Source organism: Monodon monoceros, unplaced genomic scaffold (genome assembly GCF_005190385.1).
Source record: "Monodon monoceros isolate NGI ecotype Baffin Bay Population unplaced genomic scaffold, NGI_Narwhal_1 Super_Scaffold_12, whole genome shotgun sequence".
Classification (NCBI taxonomy): Eukaryota; Metazoa; Chordata; class Mammalia; order Artiodactyla; family Monodontidae; genus Monodon; species Monodon monoceros.
The window spans coordinates 151,477,019-151,501,539 of NW_021703768.1; the positions used below are offsets into that span (position 1 = coordinate 151,477,019).

At 57.3% G+C, this 24,521-nt stretch overlaps 1 protein-coding gene and 1 non-coding gene across 7 annotated transcripts; both read right to left on the reverse strand.

Moving 5' to 3' along the window:
* Positions 1 to 3,678: 3,678 nt before the first annotated feature.
* Positions 3,679 to 3,803, reverse strand: LOC114893528. Its single transcript, XR_003792945.1, has one exon. It is a non-coding gene; the product is annotated as a small nucleolar RNA SNORD97 (small nucleolar RNA).
* A 3,243-nt stretch (positions 3,804 to 7,046) lies between these two features.
* Positions 7,047 to 23,493, reverse strand: PDLIM7 (PDZ and LIM domain 7). 6 transcript variants are annotated; one of them, XM_029217774.1, is made up of 13 exons: positions 23,407 to 23,493; positions 22,345 to 22,450; positions 18,450 to 18,601; positions 18,339 to 18,369; positions 17,345 to 17,361; positions 16,946 to 17,082; positions 16,749 to 16,785; positions 15,726 to 15,787; positions 15,342 to 15,588; positions 14,165 to 14,345; positions 8,455 to 8,575; positions 8,242 to 8,357; positions 7,047 to 8,086 (listed from the first exon to the last, which is right to left on the reverse strand). In XM_029217774.1, the coding sequence occupies exons 2-13, from the start codon at positions 22,438 to 22,440 to the stop codon at positions 8,000 to 8,002; spliced, it is 1,284 nt and encodes a 427-aa protein (XP_029073607.1). In that variant the 5' UTR covers positions 22,441 to 22,450; positions 23,407 to 23,493; the 3' UTR covers positions 7,047 to 7,999. The 6 variants fall into 6 exon arrangements, with proteins under 6 accessions (XP_029073607.1, XP_029073604.1, XP_029073609.1 ...); XM_029217771.1 differs by lacking the exon at positions 17,345 to 17,361 and adding an exon at positions 17,765 to 17,883; XM_029217776.1 differs by having other exon boundaries at positions 17,341 to 17,361; positions 23,407 to 23,476.
* Positions 23,494 to 24,521: the final 1,028 nt, after the last annotated feature.

The following is a 24,521-nucleotide window of genomic DNA, read 5'->3' on the forward strand; positions in this document are numbered from 1 at the left end:
CGTCCCCACCTCTCCAATCCCTATCCAGGCCCAGCTTCATCCCTCTCCTTCCCAGCTCCCGGTCCCAATCCCAAATCCACTCCATTCCAATCCGGCCCAGCCCCACTCCGTCCTTAATTTATCTCCACCCAGCCTCACCCCTATCCCTGGTCCATCCCAACCTCCAGCCCCAACCCAGTTCCCGTGCCAGCCACCCCTGGCCCATCTGCAGCCCATCCCCACCTCTGAAAGGCCCATTCCTAGTCCATCCCCATCACTGTCCACTGCTGTCTTCATCCCCAAATCCAGCCCATTTCTTTCCCCTCCCAGCTCCAGCCCCACTCCCAACCCCATGCTTAGCACACATCCACTACCCATTCATCAGACCCCATCCCTAGCTGCACCCTCCTCTTTCCAACCTACCCTATTCCCATTCTGATCCCTGTTCCCAACCACACCCCTCCATCCCTACCTCCTAGACCAATCTCAGCTCCTTACCCCAACATTGCCAACCTCTACCCCATCCCTGCCCTACCCTATGCTGAGCACCCCTCCCTTACCAGCTGCCCCCTGAGTCCTCTCAGGTGGGGCCAGACTAGGAGATCCTTTGCCTTCTCTCCCAAGCCTCAGGCCTCCCAGAGGAATCTAACCCCAGACTCTCAGGGCAGGGCTCCTCCAAGGACACTCCAGGGCCAGCTTCCTGGCACCTTAATTTCCCAAAGCTCTGAACACAGAAAACACTGGGGCCTAAGAGGAGTCCCTCGAGGGGAAGTGGACACCACTGCCAGGGCCTCCTGGAGCATCTCTGCTCCTGTCTGAGCTGGAACCCTGAAACCCTCTGCAGCTCTCAGAAGCCTTTACCACCACCTACAAAGCCTCCCACCCCTGTCCTCCCAGAGGAGGTGACAGAACCTGAGCAAACTTTACCTGGTCCAATCTGGGAGGTGGTGGGGCTGGGCCTCTGAGTTCTGAGTTGGGTAACCAGCTGGGCCAAGAGGAGGAGAGCAGTGTGTGCACTGATCTCCAGCAGTGGGTCCCAGCACTTTGGGGTGGGAAGAACCTCTTAAAACTCAATACATTTCATGGGAACTCTCTGCGTCCACTATGCCCATGGACCCCTGGCCCTGGCAGTTTCTCCACGGCCCCCACTTGGAGCAAGTCCCAGGCAGAGTCAGTAGGATTTCCGGGGAGGGAGGAAGACCCCACAGCAGGGCTGAGGGGTGCCTGGGAGCGGTAGGTAGAGGGATCTCCAGCCTCAGTCCCTTCCTGCTTCCTTTGACTTTTCCCAGCCCAGAATGCCTTTCATCTCCCCATCCCAAAGCCCCCTCCCCAGCCTCCTGCTCACTCAATTTCACATCCAAAAAACAGAAGCCCTACCCGCATGCTCTCCCTTCCTCAAATTCCTGCTTCCCCCCAGCCACCTACAAACTCCAGCCACACCCACTCTTACCTCTTTGCCATCTATATTTTTAAACAAACTTAATTTTAGAACAGTTTGAAATTCACAGAAAAATTACAAAGATAGTACAGAGTCCCCATATGCCCCATGCCCAGTTTTCTCTATTTTCAGGGGAGCAAGAAGTTTCCCTGCTCACCCTCCCTGGAGCCTACCCTTCACCCCTCCACATCATTATCATCCTATAATTTGTACATCTGTAGTCTGTCTCCTTCCCGCATTTCCCTGGCACTGCTCTGGCCAAGGTCACCAGAGACCACTAAATTGCCAAGTTCAGTGGCCCTGTTGTAGTCCTCAGTTTCCTCAACCGGTGGGAGCAGGGTGACCAATGATCACTACCTCTTCTGCAAATCTGCCTCCCATCAGCTACCTGCTGCCCCTGAAACCCACATACTCAGCTTTGGTGGGTGGGTGCTGGGTGCCTCCTTGGAGGCCCTCCCACCAGGCTTTCACGTCTACCACTCCCAGCACTGATCACCCTTCAAGTCTCTCCCACTCCTAGATCTCCAGCTCCTCCCTGCCCCTCCCCCCCTCAGCACTGGGAGCCTAGTCCAATGGCTTCTGGGTCCCCAGAGTGGAAAAGCCAAGAAAGAGGGAGGATTCAGATCCAGAAGCTGGTCACTTGCTGTGTGACCTTGAGGAAAATGCTTTCCCTCTCTGAGTTTCCTCTTTGACAACATGTTGTGAGGATAAGATATGACTGGATGAAGGCTTAGGAAGCAAGAACCCCTTCCCCTTCCTCCTTGCAGCCCCGCCCTCCCACGCCCACCTTCCTGCTCTGCACTCCCCCACACCTCTCAGAGAAGGCTTCAAGGCTGACATGTAGGTTTCAGGACTTTTTCAGCACCAGCTGGTGGAGCCTTCTCTGCCCTCACCCTCCCTCTGCAAGTTCCTACCAAGCACACCTTCAGAATTTGCCCCCTCATCATTACAATGCTCCCAGCACTTTCCAGGTCTTGCCCCTGGCATGGGGCCAGCCACTTTCACCACTTAGCTCTGCTCCTGAGCCGCACAGACTACCGTGTGACTTTAGACTCTGCTTGGCCTTTCTTGTCTCACTATAAAATGGGGATGATAATGATGGTACCCACTTCATAGGGTCTGTTTGAGGAGTTTTCTTTTTTAATTTGTTTATTTATTTATTTTTGGATGTGCTGGGTCTTTGTTGCTGCGCATGGGCTTTCTCTAGTTGCGGTGGGGGGGGGGGGCTACTCTTTGTTGCAGTGCGCGGGCTTCTCATTGCGGTGGCTTCTCTCATTGTGGAGCACGGGCTCTAGGCGTGCGAGCTTCAGTAGTTGTGGCACACAGGCTCAGTAGTTGTGGCTCACGGGCTCTAGAGCACAGATTCAGTAGTTGTGGAGCATGGGCTTAGTTGCTCCGTGGCATGTGGGATTGTCCCAGACCGGGGCTCGAACCCATGTCCCCTGCATTGGCAGGTGGATTCTCAACCACTGCACCACCAGGGAAGACCCTGTTTGAGGATTTTTTAAAAGTATCTAGAAAATGCTTAAAATGGCAACTGCACATAGTAGGTGCTATTGACACGTTGGCCATTATTACTATTTCACAGCTGGGAAAACCAAGGTTCAGAAAGGGGCAGTTACTTGCCCTGTAATACACAGCTGGTGAGTGGCAAAATCTGTATGGGAACCCCAGTCTGTCCTGCATCATTTCAGCATAGCACACACCCTCCCTGCTTCCCCTTCTAGCACCCCCATTTTTGCATCCAGGGGCTGGCCTGGAATTTGGTAGTAGCTCCTGAGGCTACAGCTGTGGGGTCTAGGGAAGGAGTCAGGGGGCAGGGATCCTAGGCGTGGAGAGCAGGATGTCTGCCCAGTGCAGTGGATGTCCATGGTCAGGCATCCCTGCCCATCTTCCAGTTGATTTTCCACTGCAGGCTCCAGAGGGGAGCATGTGATTCAGGCCAGTGGGTCAGAACCAGTGACTGCTTCAGGAATGGACACATGACCCAAGTCAGTCCAATGGGAGCCAGCCCTGAGCTGGCCCCACTGGATGTGGGCCTGGAGCTGGCTGAGGGGCGTCTTTGCTAATAATGGGGAGAGTTGCCTGAGAATAAAGCCAGCACTGAGAAAAGCAGAACTGAGAAATGGAGGTGGGGGGAGATCTGGGGGTGGGGGGTGCGGACAGCGACCCGGGGGCTCAGAGACTCCTGATATACATCCATGGGTACTGGATCCTGCTATGTCTGAAGCCATTAACCTTTTAAGTTAAATGAGACAGATTATCCCTGTTTGTTTTTTTTTTTCTTTGACAGGCGAACATAGAAGTACAGAAAAGAGAGAAAGAAGGTAAAGAATTCCAGCATTGAGTCCTCTTAATAACGTGTCTCTTTATAATCATTGGGCTATCCCTGTTTTTGCTTAAACTAGTTTGAAATGCAGCTGAGGGTCCTTCCTAGTTGACCTAGTCTCCAAGTAGTAGTCATTTTTGTCAGTGGCAAGGGACATGGGTGAAAGCTGAGTTGACCTTCTACTGCTCCCGGGCCCTGAGTGGGAGAACCTAGGCTGGTCTTGGGACTCTCCCTGGCCGCTCTGTAGTGACCCCACTGCACAATCTCCCAGGGCTGACCCCAGCCTCCTGAGTTCTCCGCAGGCTCCCAGCAAGCTTCTTCTTGCCCCACCATAGCTCCTGGAACCCTAGGGTCGCCCCCACATGCCCTACCCTGCCCCACTTTAGGTCCCAGTTGGGGAGGAGCCCTTCCTCCACTCTCAGGTTTGGCTTTGAACTCAGGCCAACTCAGGTTCGAATCCCAGCCCTGGCTGCTGCCCCCTGTGTGCCGTGGGGCAGGGGCCTTTAGCCCGTAGCCTCAGCTCCCTTCCTATAGCAGGACCCTGTGTACCCTGTGAGCGTTCCAAGGCCCAGGTGGGGCCCAGCACCAAGAAGGCAGCACCAGAATCATCAGTTCCTGCCTGTGTACCCTGTACTCCACCGCCTGTCTCCCTGCTGACTTCCAATGAGCTCAAGCTGCTCAGAGCTGGAAAATGCCCCTCCCTGGCCTGCTGTCTCTCCAGTTGCCCACTCAGCCCCCCGCCAAGGGCTCTGCCCCCTCGGCTGGGGGGACTGCACTCTCCAAGGGTGCTAATGGCCTCCCATGCCCTGTACAAAGACATTTCCCAGTACCCTTGGCCTCCACCTGCATAGCCTCACACCCAAGCTTGAGAACACCGTGATCCCTGCAGTTCTGTGTTGGGGAGGGCGGGTGCTTGGAGGTGCCATGGGGGAGCACCTTGGCCTTTGATCCATGGAGCAGCAGACCCGGGCCATTCAGGCTGGGTGGCTCTGGACAGGTCACTTTCCCTCTCTGAGGGAAAAGTCCCTCAGATGTTCAGGTCCCTCATCTGAACATCTTTAATGATATCTCTCTTAAGCATGTTTTGATGATTAAATGACATCTAAGAGATTGCTCTGTGGTTCCGGCAGAGAGAGAGGTGGCTGTTCAGAGCAGGTCCCCATGCTTGTTTTTACTTCCATCCAGACCAGCTCTGCTTTCCTGAGGTTCAGTCCCCAGCTCTCTGCTCTTTGCTCTACTCTCCCTTTACATCTGCCCTCCAATTTCTTCAACCACCTTCCCTTGGCAGGAGCCTCCAAGCTGCCTCCTCCACCCCTCTTGGCTACTCAGCTGACCACGACTGCTAGTGGTCCTCTGGGCCCACCACAGCCAAGCCTCTTAAGACAGCCGTCTACACTCTCATCTACACACTCTCTACACCCTCCCCCTTGATCTTCCAACCCTGGCATCGGCCCCAGCTCTCTGCTAAACTGATCTGGCAAACTTCACCCTGTTGCAAAAGGCCATGGGGACTCCTCGGCCTCACCTGCCTGGCTGACACTCTTGGCGACTTCTGGAAACACTCCTGGCCCGCCTGGGCTTCCCTGCCTCAAGCTCCCTCCCTCCAGAGGCTGTGGTCCTCCACTTCTGGCAGCTGCTTCTGCTTTCTCTGCCCTGTGCTGTGATGTTGCTACTCCCCCATGTCTCATGTCTTCTCTATGCTGCGGCCCTGGCCATCCTCACACTGGATTTGGTCCACGTTTATTTTTTTTTTATAGGATTTTTAAAAAATCTAACTTAGTTGCCAACATTGAAAAACCAAATTTCACATAGAAGTCTGAATCTCTGGACGCTGTTGGTAAACTGGCAGATCTGGCTACAGCTCAGCATTCCCACACGGCTGCCCCCAGAAGGCCCCCCACAGATGGCTTCCAGCAGCACTCACCATCCACCCCTCTCCATGGAAACCAAGGATGGACTGAGAGAGCTTCATGGTTCACGAGAAGTGGGAGGGAGTATATTTCTTTGTGGAAGTGAAAGATACTCTGCATTTAATATGCCAAGGATGTCCAGGGACTTCCCTGGTGGTCCAGTGGTAAAGAATCCGCCTTCTAATGCAGGGGACATGGGTTTGATCCCTGGTCAGGGAACTAAAATCCCACATGCCACGGGGCAACTAAGTCTGAGTGCCACAACTACTGAGCTCACGTGCCTCAACGAGAGAGCCCGTGTGCCGCAAACTACAGAGCCCACGCGCCCTGGAGCCCGCATGCCACAACTAGAGAGAGAAAACCTGCACACCACAACTAGAGAGAAGCCCGTGCGCCACAACGAAGAGCCCATGCCGCAATGAAAGATCCTGCATGCCTCAATGAAGACCCCGCATGTCTCAACTAAAGACCCGACGCAGCCAAAATAAATAAATAAAATAAATATTTTTAAAAAGGCAACAAGAAATTCTTAAAAAAAATAAGCCAGGGATAACTATGTTGAAAGAAAATGACATCCTACCTGCCTTACTCCTGTTGTGACCTGCCTGGGCCCCTCTCTGGGCATCAAAGACAAGTATCTGTGATAACTACCCCAAACTCACTCCCAAATTGAATCCAAGGTGAATCTAGACTTGAACATTCTGCTGCTCCCTGAATTGGTCTCCTAAATGTCCCATAGGCACCTCATTCAGTCATTCAACAAACATTCACTGGGCATCCACCGTGTGCTAGGCACTGTTCTAGGCTCTGGCAAGACATCATGAAATTGGAAAACCCCGAATGAACTTTTTGGCCAATCCAATAACAGGAAGCCCTGCACTGATGCTCCAGGGGTCCTCGAGAGAACACAACAGAGAGGCCCTTCTCTTCTCTTAAAGAGGACAGGCCCAAGCATCTGTTGAGAATGCCAACAACTTTAGATGTGCTGAGGTTCCTCATGCCAAGGGAGCCCTGGAGGACAGGTGGCCATGGGCGCACTGAATTGTCTTGGCCTAGTTTGGGGCCTCTCCTCAGTCCTTCTCCAGTCCAAACTTGGAACAGGAGAAATGACAGTCCCCCTGGGGTAGTGGAGGGCACCAGTGGGAAGCAAGAGACCCCAGGGAAAGATGGGGCCACCACCATAGCCTCCAGGTTTTGAGGTAGCATACAGAAGTAAGCTTCCGAAGGATCCTCCCTGGAGCATGGCACTCAGTGCCGGCCAGTCCCAGGGCAGTGCAGCCAGCTTCGTGCCTGCCTTCTAGTCTGGCTCATGGCTCAGCATCTGTGCGACTTTGGTCAGGTCTCCTAAGCTTTCATCTATAAAATGAGAATAACTGCAGGCACCTCACAGTGTTGCTGGGAGGATCATGTAAGATGATGTGAGGAATGACTGGTATACTCCAGATGTCTAGCAAACCTGCCTTCCTTCCTCTCCTCACCTCTCATCCCAGGTCTCCACTCTGGGCTCCCTGGGACCTGTCACTGGATCCCATCTCTGCCTTTTGGCTTGTTGCTCTTCTCTTCCCCTGAGTCCTGCCCCTCCTCCCAGTCTCTCTCCTTCTGTCCACCGCACTCACGGCTCTCGGGGCTTTTTCTACAACACAGATCTGAACACTTCTGTGCCCTGATCTCCCCACCGCCACCTTGCCCTCAGGAAGCAGTCCTGGCTCCTTGTCCTGGCACTTGTGGCTTCCCAGGACCGGAGGGCTGCCCTCTCCAGCCCCATCTTCTTTGCCTGCAGCATACAGATGGCAGCGGTCCCTCTAGGCCCTCACTCTGGCGTACTGTTTTCCATGTCCCATCCCTGAGGTTGCCCCTCAACTCCTCTTCTCTGACCTCCACGCCAGGCCAGCCCAGGTGCCCCCCACTTCTGCAGGTGCTGGGCCCAGCACATGCGATTCCCCTTTGCCTCCTCCTGCTGACTGAGCGTCCTCCGTGTCCCCATCACAGGACCACCAGGACAGTAAGCCCTGGAAAACGTAATCTCCACCCTGCTACGTGCCTCAGATCCCACCTTTCTTGATGCGTAGGGGGAAGTGCACGCTGGACACAGCTGGATATAGGTTTATTGTGGCACTGGACGTGAAGAGGGGCCGGTGAGGCCAGCACCAGTGTGCGGAGGTGGTGGAGGGAGTGGGGGGAGGTGAAGCGGGTGGGCAGGGGCTCGGGGAACTGCAGGCTCAGGCCAAGAGTCGGGGTTGGGCAACTTTTGCTGGCCCTACCCAGAAATCTGGGGCGATGACTCCAGAACCAGCAACCCCTCCGGCTGGACAGGGCAGGGTGGCAGCAGTGGGTGGGAGGGGCTCACACGTGGGAGAAGGCGTGGCTCTTGCAAAGGGGCTTGTCCTTCTTGGAGTAGAAAGTCTTTCCTTCCAGGTTGATCTGACATATCTGGTAACAGCCAAGGTCCAGTTACATGGGGTTGGAGGTGGCAAGAGAGGCCCCTTCCCAACCTCTTAGGAATCCCAGAGGCAGGGGTGGGAGGGAGGCTGGTGAAGAACACAGGGCTCTGGGGGCGGGGCCTGAGTCGGAGGAGGGGCACTCACCGCGCACACGAAGCATGTATCGTGCCAGCTGAAGCCCAGCGCCTCCAGGAAGCGGTCCCCGGCATCGATCTTGAAGTCACAGCCTCGACATTTTGTGCCAAACATCTTCTCATAGTCTGGAGACACACAGAGAGGAAGGGGCCCCTGGGTTCTCCCCTGCCCGCGCCCCGCCCCCTCACCCAGCCCCGCCTCCTTGCCTGTTCCACCCGATACCTCGCTCGCAGTAGGGGGCGCCCTCCTCCATATAGAAGGCCCTATTCCGAATGGGTGTCTTGCAGGCCGCACAGGTGAAGCAATGCACGTGCCAGGTCATCTTCAGGGCGTGCATGATCTCCTGGGAGGAAGCGACAGTCACTTGGCAGCTCAGCACCCTCCTCTCCAGAGCCGGGGACACAGGAAAGCAGGCTTGGGTCCTCTTTCTTTCAGGGTAAATGTTACGTCTGCACACGCATTGCTGCTACTTTCTTTCTCCAACCCTGAGGTCTCCCCGTGGCTGTCCACCACGCCACGTCTAAAGCTCAGCTCCCAATCTCTGCACCCCATACCTCTCGCATTCCCACAGCTGTCTCCATCTCAGTTGATGGCAACTCCATCCGCGTGGACCAAATTCCCTGCTTTCTCCCACACCTCACTTCAGGTCCACCAGGAAATCCTGCTGGGTCCACCTTCAAGATGCGTCCAGATTCTGAGCACTTCTCACAGCCTCCCTGATGTGAGATGTGAGCCTTGGGCACCTCTGACCTGGATGACTGCATGAAACTGGCTTCTGTGCTCCTCCCTCTGCCCTTACAGCCTGATATCAACCTGTGCCAGGCCACATCCTTCTCTGCCCCAATTCCTGCCTAGTCCACATTTCTCTGAGCAAAAGCCAAAGCCCTGGGAAGGGCCCAGAGGCCAGCAAGTCTGGCCTCTGTCCCTCTGCTCTCCTCATATGGCCTCTCATCCCTGGTTGACACACCAGGCACACCGTCTTGGGGCTTCACACCAGCTGTCCCCTCTACCTGGACTGCTCTGCATCAGATACCTGCAAGGCCCACCCCTCACCTCCTTCAAGTTTCTGCTCAAAGGTCACCTTCTCCATGAGGCCCACTCTGACACCACCAGTTCATAGGCCAACCCGCCTTCCCAAAGCCACACTCCCAATAGCGCTTTCCTTTTTTCCATAACATACTACCAGGTAATTTACCTATTTTGTCATTGCTTATTGTCTGCTCCCCACCCCCCTCTTCTTCCTGATCCAGTGTAAGGTCCAGGAGGGCATGAAATACCAACTGTCCTGTTAGTAGGTATATCCCAACAGTGCCTGGTCCACGGGTATGCATCACAAGTGCTCGTGAGTTGAGTTAACCTGCTCCAATGGAGGCCTGCCAAAGCAGAGGCTGCTGGTGGGCTGAGCTCTCCCTGGGGCTGGGACCCCCGGGCCAACCAGGGCAGCAGCATTCCTATCCGGAGCAGGCAGAAGGCAATGTGGAGCCCGGAGGGGGGATCAGATCTTTGAGTTCAGCCAGACCTTAGCTGTGTGGCTTGCCCAATAGCTTTACCTTCTCTTTACATTTGGCTCCTTCCCTTTTGAACTGAGAGCCTAATCCCAGCTTTGCAGGGGTGTTGTAAAGATGGTCCCACATCTAAAGCCAGGGGTCCCAGACCCAGTGCCTGCCAAGGCCAGGTGGGGACTGTGCTGTGGGAGAGCACCTGTTCTCCCTGCGGGGGTGGTGCTGACCACTTCATTCAGGAACGCCTGGAAGGCTCAGGTGGAAATCTAGGTGTTAAAGTCAAATCCAGTTTTTCAATGTTGGCCTTTAATTTAAAAATGAAGTGTGGACCAAGTAAGACAAGACATAAGTGTGGGAAGCACCTAACTCTCAGCTGGCCCGTGTGACCTCTATAAAATCTGTCACAGGAATTCCCTGGCAGTCCAGTGGTTAGGACTCCATGCTCTCACTGCTGAGGGCCCAGGTTCGATCCCTGGTCGGGGAACTAAAATCCCACAAGCTGTGTGGAGTGGCCAAAAAAAAAAAAAAAAAATTGTCACATCTCACATATACCTCTCAACCACCCTGGCCAGGAAGTTACTGCCACCCCCATTTTAGTGAGCCCCAGAGAAAGTGACTTGCCCCAGGTCATACAGCCAATAGACGGTGGAAATGTGTTTTGAGCCCAAGTCTGGCTCGCTACAAAGCTGGCCCTTCCCACTGCCTGGTGTTGCCTCTTTGCAAGGAAAAGACAAAGGGCTGGGGGAAGGAACTTGGCTGTGAGCCCACAGAACAGGGTCTTGGCAGGAGCATGGGGAGCCCAGAGCTGGGCCCAGTGGGAGCATGGGCAGGGAGGCAGGTCTCTGCCAGTATCCAGAAGAACCCGTGAGCCAGTGTTCCCTATCTCATGCCCAAAGCTTCCTAAATCTATCTGCCTCTCCCATCCCACCATGCTGACCCAGGGCCAGCAGCTCAGTTCTCCTCCTCTAGCTGTCTCCCCCTGCCCCAGGGAAGCTTGCCAGGCACACCTGACCTCAGAAGTCCCCAGCTCTGAACTTCTAACACGGCCCCTGCCCCCCTCTTCCGCCTCATCTCACACCCTCCCTGGGTGTTGCCTTGTGACACAGCTCTTCCCTCCTCTTGGAGCACTTTCCCCTGATCCTTCTCCAAGCTAATTCCTACTCATGTTTTAAGTTCAGCTTAGAGGCCACTTCCATCCACTCCTTCAAGTGTTAATTGACCACTTCCTATATATTGGGCACAGCATAATGTGTGAGCAAAACAGCCCTGGTCCCAACCCATGAAGTGCACCCTGGGGAAGAGATGGGACAACAGGACTGGAAGGTAGTGAGCAAACAGTGGGGAGCCTGGGCTGGTGGGGAGGGTGGGTATCAGGGAAAGTACCCCTGAGGAAGTGCTTTTTGAGTCCCGGATGAGAAGAAATGAGGTAAAGAGAGTGCTAAAGAGTATTCCTAGCAGAGGACAGCCTGTGCAAAGGTCCTGTGGTGAAGGGAACAGCACACTGGCAAAATGGAGAAGCCCATGTGGCTGGAGCACAGACTGAGGGGGGCTGGTGGTGAGTGGTGAGCCTTGAGAGCATAGTGTTCCAGAGGGTCCCCAGACCAGGGGACAGGTCCCCTCTAATGTGTCCCCTCCAACTCTGCTGAAACAACGTGATTGTCCTGTGTTTCTCTCCCCATGCTCCACTCTGAGCTCCGAGAGCAGGCATAGTCCCAAGCACCAGGCACAGGCAGAGCCCAAAGCGCATGGTAAATGGGAAGGTTAGCTTCCTGCCCCATGGGAGGGTGAGGCAGGAGCTTCCTGGGGTCTGTCAGGCCCTGGAGCCCCTGCAAGAGGGGAAGCTGAGGGCCCTTGGGCCACACTGTGGAACCACTGGCCTGGGCTGGGGCAGGAGCAGGGCTTGCCACCTTACTCTGGGCTTACTCTAGGACCCAGGACCCAGTCAGGCTCTGTGAGCCTTGCCTCCTCATCTGTGGCCTGGGTGATAACCCTGCCCACCCAGAACTGGGGCAGGGAGGGACAAGAGTGCCGTGCAACACAGGCAGGGCCATCAGCGAACAGAAGGGCCTTGATCTGTGGGAAACAAACCCAGATGCCAGCTTAAGAAAGGTCCTGGGATCCAACCCGTTCTGCTAGAACAGTCCAACAGGGTATGGCCTAGGCTGGTGGAGAAATTACTGTGATCTTGGGCAAAATTTCCTCATCTGTAAGATGAGAATAATCAAACTGACTTCGTAGTACGATTAGCTGGATGCCTACACATAGTAAATGACCCACAACACAAGACTGTGATAATATCCTTTCTTCCCTTCCAGTCTACTGATGGAACCCCCATTTTTTGCTGGGCACATATCTATACCAGACTATATTTCTCAGCCTCCCTTGCAGCTCAGTGCGGTCATGCGATTGAGTTCTGGGCAATGGGATGGAAGCGGAAGGGTTGGGTGGCAGCATCTTCTAAAGATGGCTCCCAAGAGCCTTCTTCTCATTCCAACATCCTGCTGGTTGGAACGTGGAAATTTTGCCTGAAGCTCAAGCGGCATCTTGGACTACGAGTGGTAAGTAAGCCAATGTTGAGAATGTCCGAGAAACAAGATCCAGGAGCCTGGATCTGCCTACAAGTCCCAGATGGCCCACCTCTGGACTTTCTTAGGTGAGTAATAGCCGCCATTATTTTTTCTATCACTTGCGGTCAAGGTAATCGTCACTAACATGACCATCACTACAGAGCTCTCTAGCCACATCTGGAAGCTCTGCCTATGAATCCAGAAATGGGGAGAAGCATGAGCGGCAAGAAGAGCCCAAGCTGAAAGTCAGCAGTGCCTGGGGCTGCTCTGGCTCGGCCCTCATGCTCTGCAGCCTTGGGCAATTTCTGCCTCTCTCTGGGCTTCAGTTTCCATACAGGTACAACTGAAAACCCCCTCAACTTGTTACCCTGCCTGTTATGCTCCCCTTTCCTCAGGCTGCTGAGCCCCTGACACCCTCAGAGTCCCCTTCCTCTGTGTGAGCTCCTGGGGGCAGGGCCACGCCTGTCTCTTCACGAGGTGTCCCTAGCGTGGGGCATACTGCCCACACTCAGTAAAGAGAACGAATGGGAGAAGGTAGACAGTGCATCACTCTTAACCCATGACATGTGCTGACTCAAGTCCCAAGCCCAGCTCTGGGTGGTAGCTAGGTTGCCCTGCAGGAGACCAGGCCAGGCTATGCTGCATATTTAGCCTCAGCGAGAAGAACAGGATTTTGAATCACAAGTTTTTGAGCCTAAATTTCTGGCTTTGCAAATCAATAGTCCTGTGTCCTTCAAGCCCATCAAGTCATCTTTCAGAGTTTCCGTTTTCATATGTACTAGGGGCGGCAGACACAGTGCATTAGCCTCCCAAAAGCCTGTCACAACCCCCTTCTCTTTTGCCTTTCTCCCTTACAGAGGACAGAAGCTAAAATACTGGATTTGCCAGCTTCCCCCATGGTCCAGGTGCTCACAGGATAACAACTCCAACAACTGAGATACAGATTCAAGTTCCTGGTTTTTCTTCCAGAGTCAAAAGGCAAAACCTCATTAAGAGAAAGCATCTGCCCCAACCATGATACAATACACTTGAGGACAAAGATCTACATGCTAAGGGTTTTGGAACTTAAAAAGAGGAAAAGCCTAAAGGCATCCTTGAGCTGCTATTCCACCCCTGGAATTCTTGTGATTGAAGTAATTACTCCTTCTGTTTCAACCTCTGTAGTGGGGTTTTCTATTACCGAAGCTGAATGCAATCCCCACACAGCAGCCATCTCTTGTTTTGGCCTGACTAGCACTTACCTCCCTTCTTTGGGTAATGTCATCCTGGTTTTATTTTCAAGGAACCAGTCCTGTGGTTCAGGCAAGGCCACCAGACCCCACTCCAGGAGGGGGTGTCACCCAGGCCTGGCCAATTAGAGTCATGGGGCTTGGTTCAGAGATGGGCATCAGCACTGGGACTCTTTATACATCAACTGGCACAGAGATGCTCTCTTTCACTTTGTGGTGCTAACCTGGGGAGATGTAACCCTGGAGCCACTGTGACACCATCTTTGCCGCTTTCTAGGGAAAAGCATGCTGGGAACTAAGCCAACAAAGATGAAACCAGAGGCAAGTAGTAGAAAGACTCCTGATGACCCCGGGATACGCATTCAGCTGGGCCTGAAGTTAGCACCCCTCAGCCTTTCTGATTATTTGTGCCAACACTCTCTTGCTTGAGCCCTTTTGAGTAGGATTTAGGTCATTTGTTAAGAGGATCCTGATTAATGAAAAGTAAGGTCAATATAGCAGCCCGACTGTTAGGCTGGTAAGGTTCCAATAGGCTCCTGCAGGGAGAGCTCCCAGGCTCAGGAGTTGCTCAACAACACTCCTCAACACTCAAGGGTCAGACTTGCCTTCCCAGCCACCCGCCAGCCCCACTCACGCCAGTGATCTTCTTCTTGCATTTGGCACAGCTGGGTGCATAGCGCACGTCATAGCAGGGCGGGCAGAAGATGGCGCCCTTTTCCTCGAAGAAGCCACCCTCTTCCAGGACCTTCCCACACTGACTGCACACAAACTCCTCGGGGTGGTACGCGTGGCCCAGCGCCACCAGGTAGCGGCCCCTGGCGGGAGGCAAGGGCAATGAGCAGGAATGGATGCAAACGAAGTCGGGGTTCCTGGCCAGAACCCCACGGGGTTTACCCAACACCTACTATGAAGCCTTGAAGGGAAAGTTCATTCTCTCCATCTCCAAATAGGGGAGAAACAGGCTTGGGAGGTGACTTGCCCAAGGTCACACAGCAAGAGAGACAAAGCTGCACTGTTTTGATGACAGGAGATGAGGGAGAGGGGCAGTGTTGGAAAAGGAGGAAGGTTACACTGGGTGAGAGCTGCTGATTTGGGCCTAATAAGTTGAACCCAGGGAATTGGTGCCCTGGGGGGGGGGGAGGAGGCCTGGAGTGCCCGTGAGCCCTGAAGACCAGTGGGCACTTGAGCTGAGCCTGGTGCCCACCCTGTCCTGCTTGCCTGTTCCATCTGGCCTGGGGAGGGTCCTGCAGGTCCCAGAGAAATGGGGATGTCTGAAGGAGGGGGTGCTTCACAGAGCCTAAGAGCTGACAGGAATCTAGAGCAGTGCAGGGCCTGGGATGAGAACTACGAAGGCACACTGTCACACTGATTCTGGGGGGCTGTGTGACTCTGCTGGGCCCCGGGGAGCAGTGCAGAGAGGGAGGGACTTCAGAGGCTTAGCGGAGAGAGACCGAGTGAGCAGGAAGGAGAGGGGCAGAGGGACTGGGAAGGGGAGGCCCTTCCTTGCCCAGAGAGCAGCGAGTCTAGGGCTGCAGCTTGGCTGTGTCATTGGCACTTCCTCCATTTCACCAGGGCAAATGCTGAACAGAGGCTAATGACGGGTGGGCTGCGGGTAAGGAGTGCGGGATTCAGAACCTGAGGAACCAGCGCAGGTCCCTACCCTCACTCCAGTAGGGAACCGAATCCTCATCCTCCCGCAGGGGCGGCTGAGATGAGTGGGGAGATAGATGGGGGAGCAGAGATCAGAAAGACACCAGGGCTGGACTTGAGGTCAGGAAAGACCACGGTAGGAAAGGAACAGGGCCACCCACCGGATGACCTTGTGGCACTGGTGGCACACGGGAGTCTTGCCATTGCTGCCACCGCCGCCTCCAGGGCCCCCTCCAGCGGCAGCCTGCACAATGGAGGTGCGGTTCTGCATGGGCGTGGGTGTGGCTGGCTGGGTGTGCCGGGTCAGCACCGTGCTGGTCTTGTCCGGGGCGTAGCGCTCGGCGAACGCAGGGTCCACAGCCCAGGGCGGGCGGCTGGTGGGGCTGGGGGTGGTAGGGCCTGCCAAGGCTAGGAAAGTGACTCCAGGGGGGTGCCCAGGGACGCCACAGGACCGTGGGGAGACCCCGGGGCAGCTTGGAGGGGCCCACCCCCATGCCTCTGGAGGCTACCCCCCCTTCCCCAGGCCCAAGCCCACTCTCTCTCACCAGGCCAGGGTTCCTGGGGTGTAGCTGAAGCTGGGGCTGGGGCTTCTGTCCTGGGCACCTGGCTGTAAGATCTGCCATTCAAGGCCCTGCACGGCTAAGGCTCCTGGCATGGCTCCACCCCCCAACCTTGGTCCTGCTGGCCCCATGGGAGATGCGTGGGTGCATGAGAGCTGCTGGGTTGGACTCCAGGTCCCAGTGGGGTAGGGATGGGTAGGGCAGCTTCTCCTAGCCAGGTTCCAGCTGGCTGGTCTGTGGCACAGGGCTGGGAGGTGGAGCAAGGCTCTCACTTCTGGGGCAACTCTTGGGTCTCCTTCTGATGGCAGGGCCCCCTTTTCTGGGTACCCCCACCCACTGAGACCCAAACTGGCAGGGCCCATACTGGATCTTATCCATCTAACACCCCCTTACCCCAAATGCAAACCAAGCCTACAAAGATAGAAGACAGAGGCAGAAAAAGCAGGGCCGAGCATGTTTATTTTCATGCCTAAGCCAGCACAGACCTGGCAGACGGCAGTACCATAGGGCAAAGAGTGAAGACAGTGTCAGATGGAGCCGGGCCCTGTGCCAGGAGGGCAGCCGAGGCCAGGCCAGTAGGAGGCTCAGTCCAGGGGCAGGAAAGGCAGGGGTGAGGTAGGCAGAAGCTGGAGGCACCAAGGGTGGGGGGGGGTGCCTGGGAGGAGGAACAGAAAGAGAGAGGCAGAGAGGGCAGCCGGCCGGCGAGGGCCAGGCTACGACTGCACGTTGAGCACGTGGGCAGAGCGCTGGTGGTGCCAGTCCCGGAGGCGGGTGTAGCGTGGGCTCTGCAGCTCCAGGACATACTTTTCCCTGAGGGGCAGAGAGAGAAGGAGGAGAAAGTGGAAGGAAGGAGAGATGGAAGGGAGGAAGGGAGGAAGGGAGGAAGGACTGAAGAAAGGAAGGAGAATGGAGAAGCCTGGCTAGGGATGGCCAGGAGCAGACACAGGATGGTGGGTGGAATGGGAGAGGCAGGAAGTGAGAAAGAGAGGCTGGAGCTCGTCCTGTTACCTTGATTTCTTCAGATGCTCCTCATCCGGGTCTTGCACTGAGAGGGCAGAGGCAGGCATTGACCAAGAGCAGACAGAAGGCCACCCCAGCCCTGAGCCCTGCAGAGGGTCACAGGGTGCCGGAGCAGGCTCCAGCCAAGCCCAGGCCCGGGTCAGGGGCCAGGAAGAGAGTCTGCCCTGCTCTGGGATGGCACTTACTGAACTCGGTGCCCGTGAGGTGGGCGAGAATGCGGAAGGAACGGGACTGGCCTGTCCCAGGCCTCGGCCGCCAGTCCTCCGTGTCCTCCATGAGCCGCTGCTTGCTGGCGTCTGGGACCAGCGGTCGGAGCGGCTGTCTGCGGGGAGGGTGTGGCTCAGAACCTCGTGCTGGGGTGGGCAGTGGGGGCAGCCCCTCCCCAGATTTGGTACATGTGGGCTATGGTGATGGCAGAGTGGGGAAGGGCAAGGCCAGGGCCCTGCTGGGTGGCAGGTTGGATAGGTAAGTGAGAGGGGAGGAGGGCAGTCAAGGTGAGAGTAGGGCAGCCAGGGTGGGGAGGGGCCACCACCCAGAGTGCCAAAAGGAAGAAAGAGAGGGACAGGCAGAGGGGGCTCACTGACTTGTCAGGGGTCTGCACCTGTGAAGGAAATAGACACATGGACAGGTAAAGGGACAAAGAAATAGACAAGGGGAGGAAGAAAGACGGCAAGGGGTCAGAATAGCTTGAGGCAAGGCTGCACTGAGCGTCTAGGGCTCAGACAGCCCGACACTAAACCCCAACCCCAGGCCACCAGCGAGGGGGCGCTGCCTCGTTCAGAGCCTCCAGGAGGACAGTGCCCAGGCAGGAGCCACACCCTCGGTGGGGCCCTGTGCCTGCAGTCCCCGCCCTGGCCGCCAGGGGTCGCTGCCGCACGGTTCCGGCCGGGCTGGGGCACAGCGCAGACTGAGCAGCAGCGGGCAGCGGGCGGGCGTGGGGTTGTGGACAGATGGCGTGGGCGGTGGGCGGGCAGGAGGGATGTGGGCGGGCAGGGTGGACGTACCCATTCTGCTGCGGGGCGCTGTCAGCGGGCTGGGGGGCCCCGAAGGGCCGGGCCGTCTTGTTGAGGGAGGCGCTGGGTGCAAAGGTGTACCGCGGGGGGTCCGCGGCTGGGGCCAGGGCCTGGGCGGAGACAGAGCGGGCAGGGCGGGCAGGGGCGGGGACCTGGCTAGAGTGGGGTGCCCCTCTGGCTCGGAGAGGACTGCGGCGCTCCAGCCCCACCCCCACACATCTGGCCTGAGGCTACGGGGAAGGGGCGACTCGGGTTTCAAGGGGCCCATTTGGGAGCGATGATCTCAGCCCACGCGGCCTGAGGGCGAGGGCGTACTAGTGCAGCTTGCAGCACAGGCCGGCGGGAGGCAGACAGGCAGACGGACAGACAGGCAGATACGCGTGGTACCCTGACCGTGCGGCAGCCCCCGGCCCAACTCCCAGTCCCCAGACTCCCCAGCTCTGGCCTCCACCCTCTACTCCCGGCCAGGGATGGGGGTACCAAGGCTGCACCAGGGAGGGCAGGTCAGCCCGGACGTCCAATCCCACCCCGCCTGCCACCCAGATGTCCCAAGCCCCTCACATACCTTCTGCGGTTTGCTCTGAGGCGGCTGGGCCCTAAAAGAGAAGGGAAAGGGGTGTTGATGGGCAGCCCCAATGGCATGCCCACCTGCCAGGCCTGCTCAGCACCCGCATACCTGCTGAGACCCAGGCTGAGGCGCTCCCCACAGGCACGGATCTTGTTCTGGGCTTCGATGTGTGTGAGGCCCCCCGCATTCTCACCATCGATACTCAGCACCCAGTCGCCCACGGCCACGCCGGCCTGCGCAGCTTTACCTCCAGGAGTGAGCTATGGAGAGACAGAGGATCGTGGAGGCCCAAGGCTCTGCAGGCCAAACTCAGGCCAACAGCAGCCACCCCTGCCTTTCCTTAGCTGCCCCACTTGCAGAACCCAGAGGCCTCTTCATTCAACATATTTCTGGGCAGCTGCTGCATACTAAAGCCATCTGGAAGGGGGTGGGGCTCACCTGAGCTTCACCATCGCCCCAATCACCCTGCTTATTTATTCGTTCACCTCCAGGGACCCTCCCCACAGTCCAGAAACTGCTGACATCAACAAGCAGCCACCTTCAGGCTAAAAGCCAAGCTTCTCAGCTCCAGCCGCAGCCTTTTGAGGCCCCTGCTGGCCTCTCGCCCAGGCCATTCCACCCACCAGACATGCCCTCTGGCTTGTGCGTGTGGCATGTACCTCCCTGAGCACTGCTGGGTGCTCTCATTGACCTCTTACATTCCTAGCACCCTGTCCTGGGGCCATCATCAGGGATCTACCGGAACACTTTGAGCACCAGGAATAGGCCCCACCACCTCTAGGTTCCTGGTGATCAGTGTGACTGAATGGGGTCCAAAATGTCAGCTGGGGCTTCACAGGTTGTAAATAAATACGGATGTCACCCCCAAGCCCTCAACTGCCACATCACCCTCTGCTCCCAATCCTTCAGGCTCTGAGTTGTGAATCCCTGGTTCCCATGGCAAATGAGAAGCAATACTAGGCTGGAAAGAATGGTCACCGCCAGCATGAGCTGAAACCATCAGGATGACTTCTGGGAAGTGGTGGGCTTTGGCGAAAGGAGAGTGGGATGGGCTGCCTATGGTGTGAGAGAGTCCAGCTATTTACGAAGGCCTCAAATGCTGGAAGGAACCAGGATTTGGCCTTGAGATTGGGAGGAACCAACAGCAGTTTTAAGGCCCAGGGTGGGGTATTTGCCAGGGTCCAGATAGAGGTGACCCTGAAGAACCCCACTGGGCCCTCCCAGCCCTCTAGCCTAGTGGCAGCAACACAGGCGGGAGTGGCACTGCTGTTCATAAGTCTAAGCCCACAGGGCTGCCTGGCCATCTGGCAAGGGGCCTGGCATTGAGCAGGCTTGTGGGGAAGTGCTGGGAGGCAAATTCACAGTGAGATTTGAGGGGTACAGGCTGCCTGTGGCCCCATGAGGCTCATCAGGTAGGCTGATGCTCAGACTCAGTTGAGGCAGAGAGAGGAGGTAAGGGGTTCCAGAGAGATGGCAGAGGGACCAGATGCAGAGACTAATGGCACTAGGGCAAGAAGGGAGAACTGGGTTTGATGGCTCTATTTCATGCTTGGGAAGTTAGAAGGGTAAGACAGCTGGGTGGCCCTTTCTTCACCTGCTAAATGGTAATAGCAGCTTACGCTTATTGAGTACCTAGTACTGCCACACACTGAATCCTTCAACAACCCTGTGGAGTAGAGTCTGGGAATATACCTATTTTACACATGGAAAAACAGAGAGGTTAAGTAACTTGCTTCAAGTTACCCAGCTAGCAACTCAAGAGGCAAGGCCAGGACCCTGACCCTAAGGCCCCACCCTACCAGGCCATCTCTGCTGAGAGCTGGGGCCCAACTCAGGGGTCAGCCCTCTGGCTGGAAAGACCCCCTGACCTCCTAGCTGGGTTTAGGGCTTGGATCCCCTACTTACCTCTATTCCAATCCAACCCCTTATAATGGGCATGGGGAAGTGACGCCCTTGCAAGGAAGTGACTTACTCAAGGTCGTGGTGAGTCAGTAGACGGGAAACCTGGTCTGGCCACTCCCTACCCACACTGGCTGGCTCCTGGGACGTGTGGGCTAAGCCTGAGGTGGGGGTCTCAGGTTGAGCAGGAGCAGTTGGCTCCCAGAGAGGAGCTGGGGAGCTGGGGACTACTTCCTTCTCTCGAGTGGGGAGGATAGGAAGCACAGGAGGGATAGGGGAGTGATCAGAGAGGTGGAGACAGAAGCAGAAGGAGGGGGCAGGGGGGGCGGGGTGTGTCTGGAGAGAGAAGCAAGAGGGCCCAAGGGACCAAGGAGGGAAAAAGCCAGGGGGCTGGACACTGCATGGAGTAGGGGGTGAGTCAGCCTGAGGGCTCCACTGAGCAGCCCAACCCCCAAGTCCCAGACATTACCTCATCTCCCAGGCCCGGGCCTACAGCCAGCCCTAGCCCCTCCCTGCCCCCCTCCATGCTGGGGTCAGGGGAGAGAAAGGGTGCCAGCCCAGCTCAGAAAAGACCACCCCACACACCCACCCACCAGGGCCTAGGTCCAAATCCAGGGATGGGCTCGGCTAGTGGCCCCACCCACATGCTGGGGCTGCTGACAAGGGAGCCTGGGCTCAGAGTGCCCCCAACAGGCCACATCTGAAAGTCCACCCCTTAGGCTACTTTGTTGCCCATCCCCACCAATGAAGAAACTGAGGCTCAGAGGTCAGCCAAGGCCCCAGCCACACTGGCCAGCACTTTCCCAGGGAGGGGAGTATAGGGTAGGTTTCCAGGGCTGGCAAGGCTTGAGAACTGGGTGTGGGATAGATGTATGTGGTAGGGACACCACTGCCCTTGGCTACCTTGCTGGTAGGGCAGCTTCCAGGGAACCCTGTGGAAGGGTCCCTGGGAACAGTGACTGCCTGCCTGCCCTGGCCACCAAGCCCAACTCTGACAGACTCTGCCTTGGGGCCCCCTCTAGCTGGGCCCTCTGGCCCCCTCCAGGCTGTGCTTGCCCTGGGCTTCCTGCCAATAGCTGCCTGCCCACCAGGAGCCTGGGTGGGCCTCTCTGGACAAGCGGATATGGTGACAGGAAGTCCCCACCCCCTCCTGACCCCCAGGCCACAGTCAGAGACACCAACCCAAGGGCTGGCCTCGTGCTCTCAGTGCGGGCAGTTTGTTCTATGTCCCACAACTGACCCCACAGCTGGAGCCACAGCCTGGTGGTGATCAGCTGAGGGGCCCACTCATGGGGTTCAGGGGTCCAGGCTTAGGCCAGCTTTTTTCCAGCTCTGCAGACTCCAGCCACCAGTTGGCCATCCCAGCATGGGACTGCATTCTTGGGCTTATAAGGCAATCCCCCTGCCGTAGGGAGGAGCCAGCCCTCAGCTCCACCCCCACCAGAACAGGCTCTTGGGAACTGAAGTCACAGCCCTAGAGCCCGGTCCCAACCCCTGCTTGGGGTCAAAGGCCACTGCATCCTGAATGGGACCAGTGGCTGGGATAAAGGTCCTCACATAGGCTGGGGAGAGTTAACCCACCCACCCACAAAAACTGCAGGCCATCCCTGTGCCTGAATTCCAATCCCTGCTTTGCCATGGAATCGCTGAAGGAGCCCCTTCACCTCTCCAAGTTATCTCAACTGGATAAACAGGATGACAGTTGCTATTCCTTGGGTGGCAATGAGGATGAAGTGAGATCCTGCAGTCAGAGTGCCCTGCCTGGGGTCCAGCTCCAGGCATTGCTCCCTGAAGCAACTTAGACCCTTCCTGGAGACCTGAGGCTCCCCTCCTCCAGAAATGGCATCTCCCTGAGCCTCGAAGGTGGCCCCAGGAGCTTCGTGGACTGGCATCAGGTACAGTGCAGTGCTGTGGAAGTGTGGGAGCTCCTTTCCTAGTATCTGCCTAGTTGGGAGTCCTTGTGGCAGGAGCCCACATCTCTGGACCTGGACACCTCCTGGCCTACTGGCCTCAGCTCACTCCTGCTCAGACTCCTCCCATCACTCACTGGAGATCTGAGCACCCAAAGATTCCTGAAGGAGCCCCCGTCTCAACCTAGGCTCACCCGGGAGATGGAGAGGGGCACATTGAAGTCCTTGCCCCCCTGCAGCCGGAAGCCCCAAGGTGCTGGCCCCTCTAGCACCACCTTGAAGGAATCCATGGTGCCGCTCCTGAGAGGAGAGAAAAGGTGAGTGATGCATAGTGGGTGCACAGGCAGGCCCATCACAGGACACCAGCCTCGGACTAGTGCCAGGCAGGCACGGGCAGACGCTGAGCACACCCAGGGGGAGGGTAGGCGGGCACCTTGTTAGGTTTGGCTGGGCTACTAGCTGGCAGACCTCACTTTAGAAAGACAGGGGCAACCCCCCTTCCCTAAGGAACTGGGAGGGTGAGGGGAGCCCGCATCCAGTCTTGAGGTTCCTCTCATCCAGGAGTGGATCGCAGGGCTAATTTGGCACGGCCTCCTCCCAAGCCAACCTTGAGCCTCGGACTGGACGGCAAGACCAGTCCGGGGCCGGCGCTCCTCTCCCCCGCCCCCAGGTCCCGGCAGGCAGGCCTCGACTCGAGCCTGCTCGGACTATATAAGGCATGTAAGCTGACACTGTGCGGAGAGCCAGCGGAGGGAGCACACAGGGGCTTCGGACGCGAGGGGGAGGGGTGGGGAGGGAGGCGGCTGGAGCGGGTCCTAGCCATTCCAGGCCCAGTCGAAGCTGCTGGGAGCCAGGGCGGGACCCCTGGGCGCTAGGGGGGGATTGCGAGGGGGCGCGGCCCCTGCGGAGGCTGGTGGGGGCTGGGACTCCAAAGCGTGGCCAAGGAAGGGGATTCATCGTGGAGCTCAGTGGGGGTGGTGCCTCCCACACAGGCCTGCTACCATCCAGACGTGACTCAGTTTCTCCCGCCCGGGCCCCATGCACTGGCCGAGTCCGGGGAGTAGGGAGCGGCGCAGGCGCCAATCAGCCCCGCCGCAGCCGGCTTTGCCGCAGGAAGGCGGGGGCGGGGGTAGGGGCTCCGGCCCACCGGAGGAGGCGCAGAGCTGGCTAAGACCCCCAAGTACCCACTGTGGTCCCCAGTAGGCCTCTGCTCCCCGCCTGGTCCTGCCCGAGACGCCCCGCGCTGTCGCATGTACCTGCCCGGCCCCGCCGGGGCGCTGCTCGCCGGCGATCTCCAAAGAGCAGCGTTGGGATCCGCCGCCCGAGTTCTGACCCCGCCCCCGTGGCCGTCGTCCGCTTTGAGCCCGCGTAAGGGGGCGGAGCCAGATACCACGCCTCTGTCAGAGTCACGGCCTCTCGGGCGGTGGGAAGCCCCACCCAATCCTTCCGCTCCGCCGAATCACGAAGTCCCATCTCGCTTTGAGCTGTAAGACACGGCCCTCGGGGCTTGGACGGGGCCTGGGCGGGGACTGGGCTGCTGGACACCTTCCTTGCCCCGGAGCCCGACCCGCCGTTCTCCTGGCCCCTTGCGCCTCCCGTTGGAGGAATGAAAGGAAAGCCGCCTTGGAAACCAGACAGATCTGGACCTCAGTCATCTCTGAACCTTAGTTTCCAACTCGGAAAAATGGGACAATAATACGCGCCTCTCAGGGCCGCCGTGAAGACAGGCACAGTTTGGCGTAAGGCACAGCCATTGGCGGCTCCAGAATTTCTAAATCGGACGGATTTGGTAGAGGGGGGGGGGGGGGGGGGTGCCTCGAGGTGGGGTTAGTGGAGGAGGACACAGGGGAGCTTGAAGTTAAGTTTGCAGAACACTCCACCGAAGGCAGAAAATAATGGCAGCGGACGGACGTGGAAGGGCCCTTGGCTCGGCCCCGATCCTGACCTGTGGGCCCTGCCCTTACTCCTATCCCCGACCCCCGGCAGTCAGCAGCCTGTGGCCCTGCAACCACGGCTCAGCGCTGACTGTCGCGATGGGTTGTGTCCTGGTATCCCGCTCCAGAGCGTGCAGCGCCTCCAATGGTAGTGTCAGCGTCCCCACTTTGCCCCAGTGCTCAGCCCCCGCAGCTAAGCGCAGGCGGCGGGGGAAATTGAGCAGGGACCGAAGTGTGTGGGTGGACGAATAGGCGTTCACCTCTCAACTCCTTTTAGGGCATGGCCCATGCTTTTCTCCCCCCTCCACCATCATCTTCTGCATCACCCCCTCACTACAGAAACAGATGTAAGCGTTCTCATCTTTAAAGAAATTCTCTCTTGATCCCACATCCCTCTCCAGCTATCTCTCTTTTATTCTACTCCCCTTGAGAGTAAA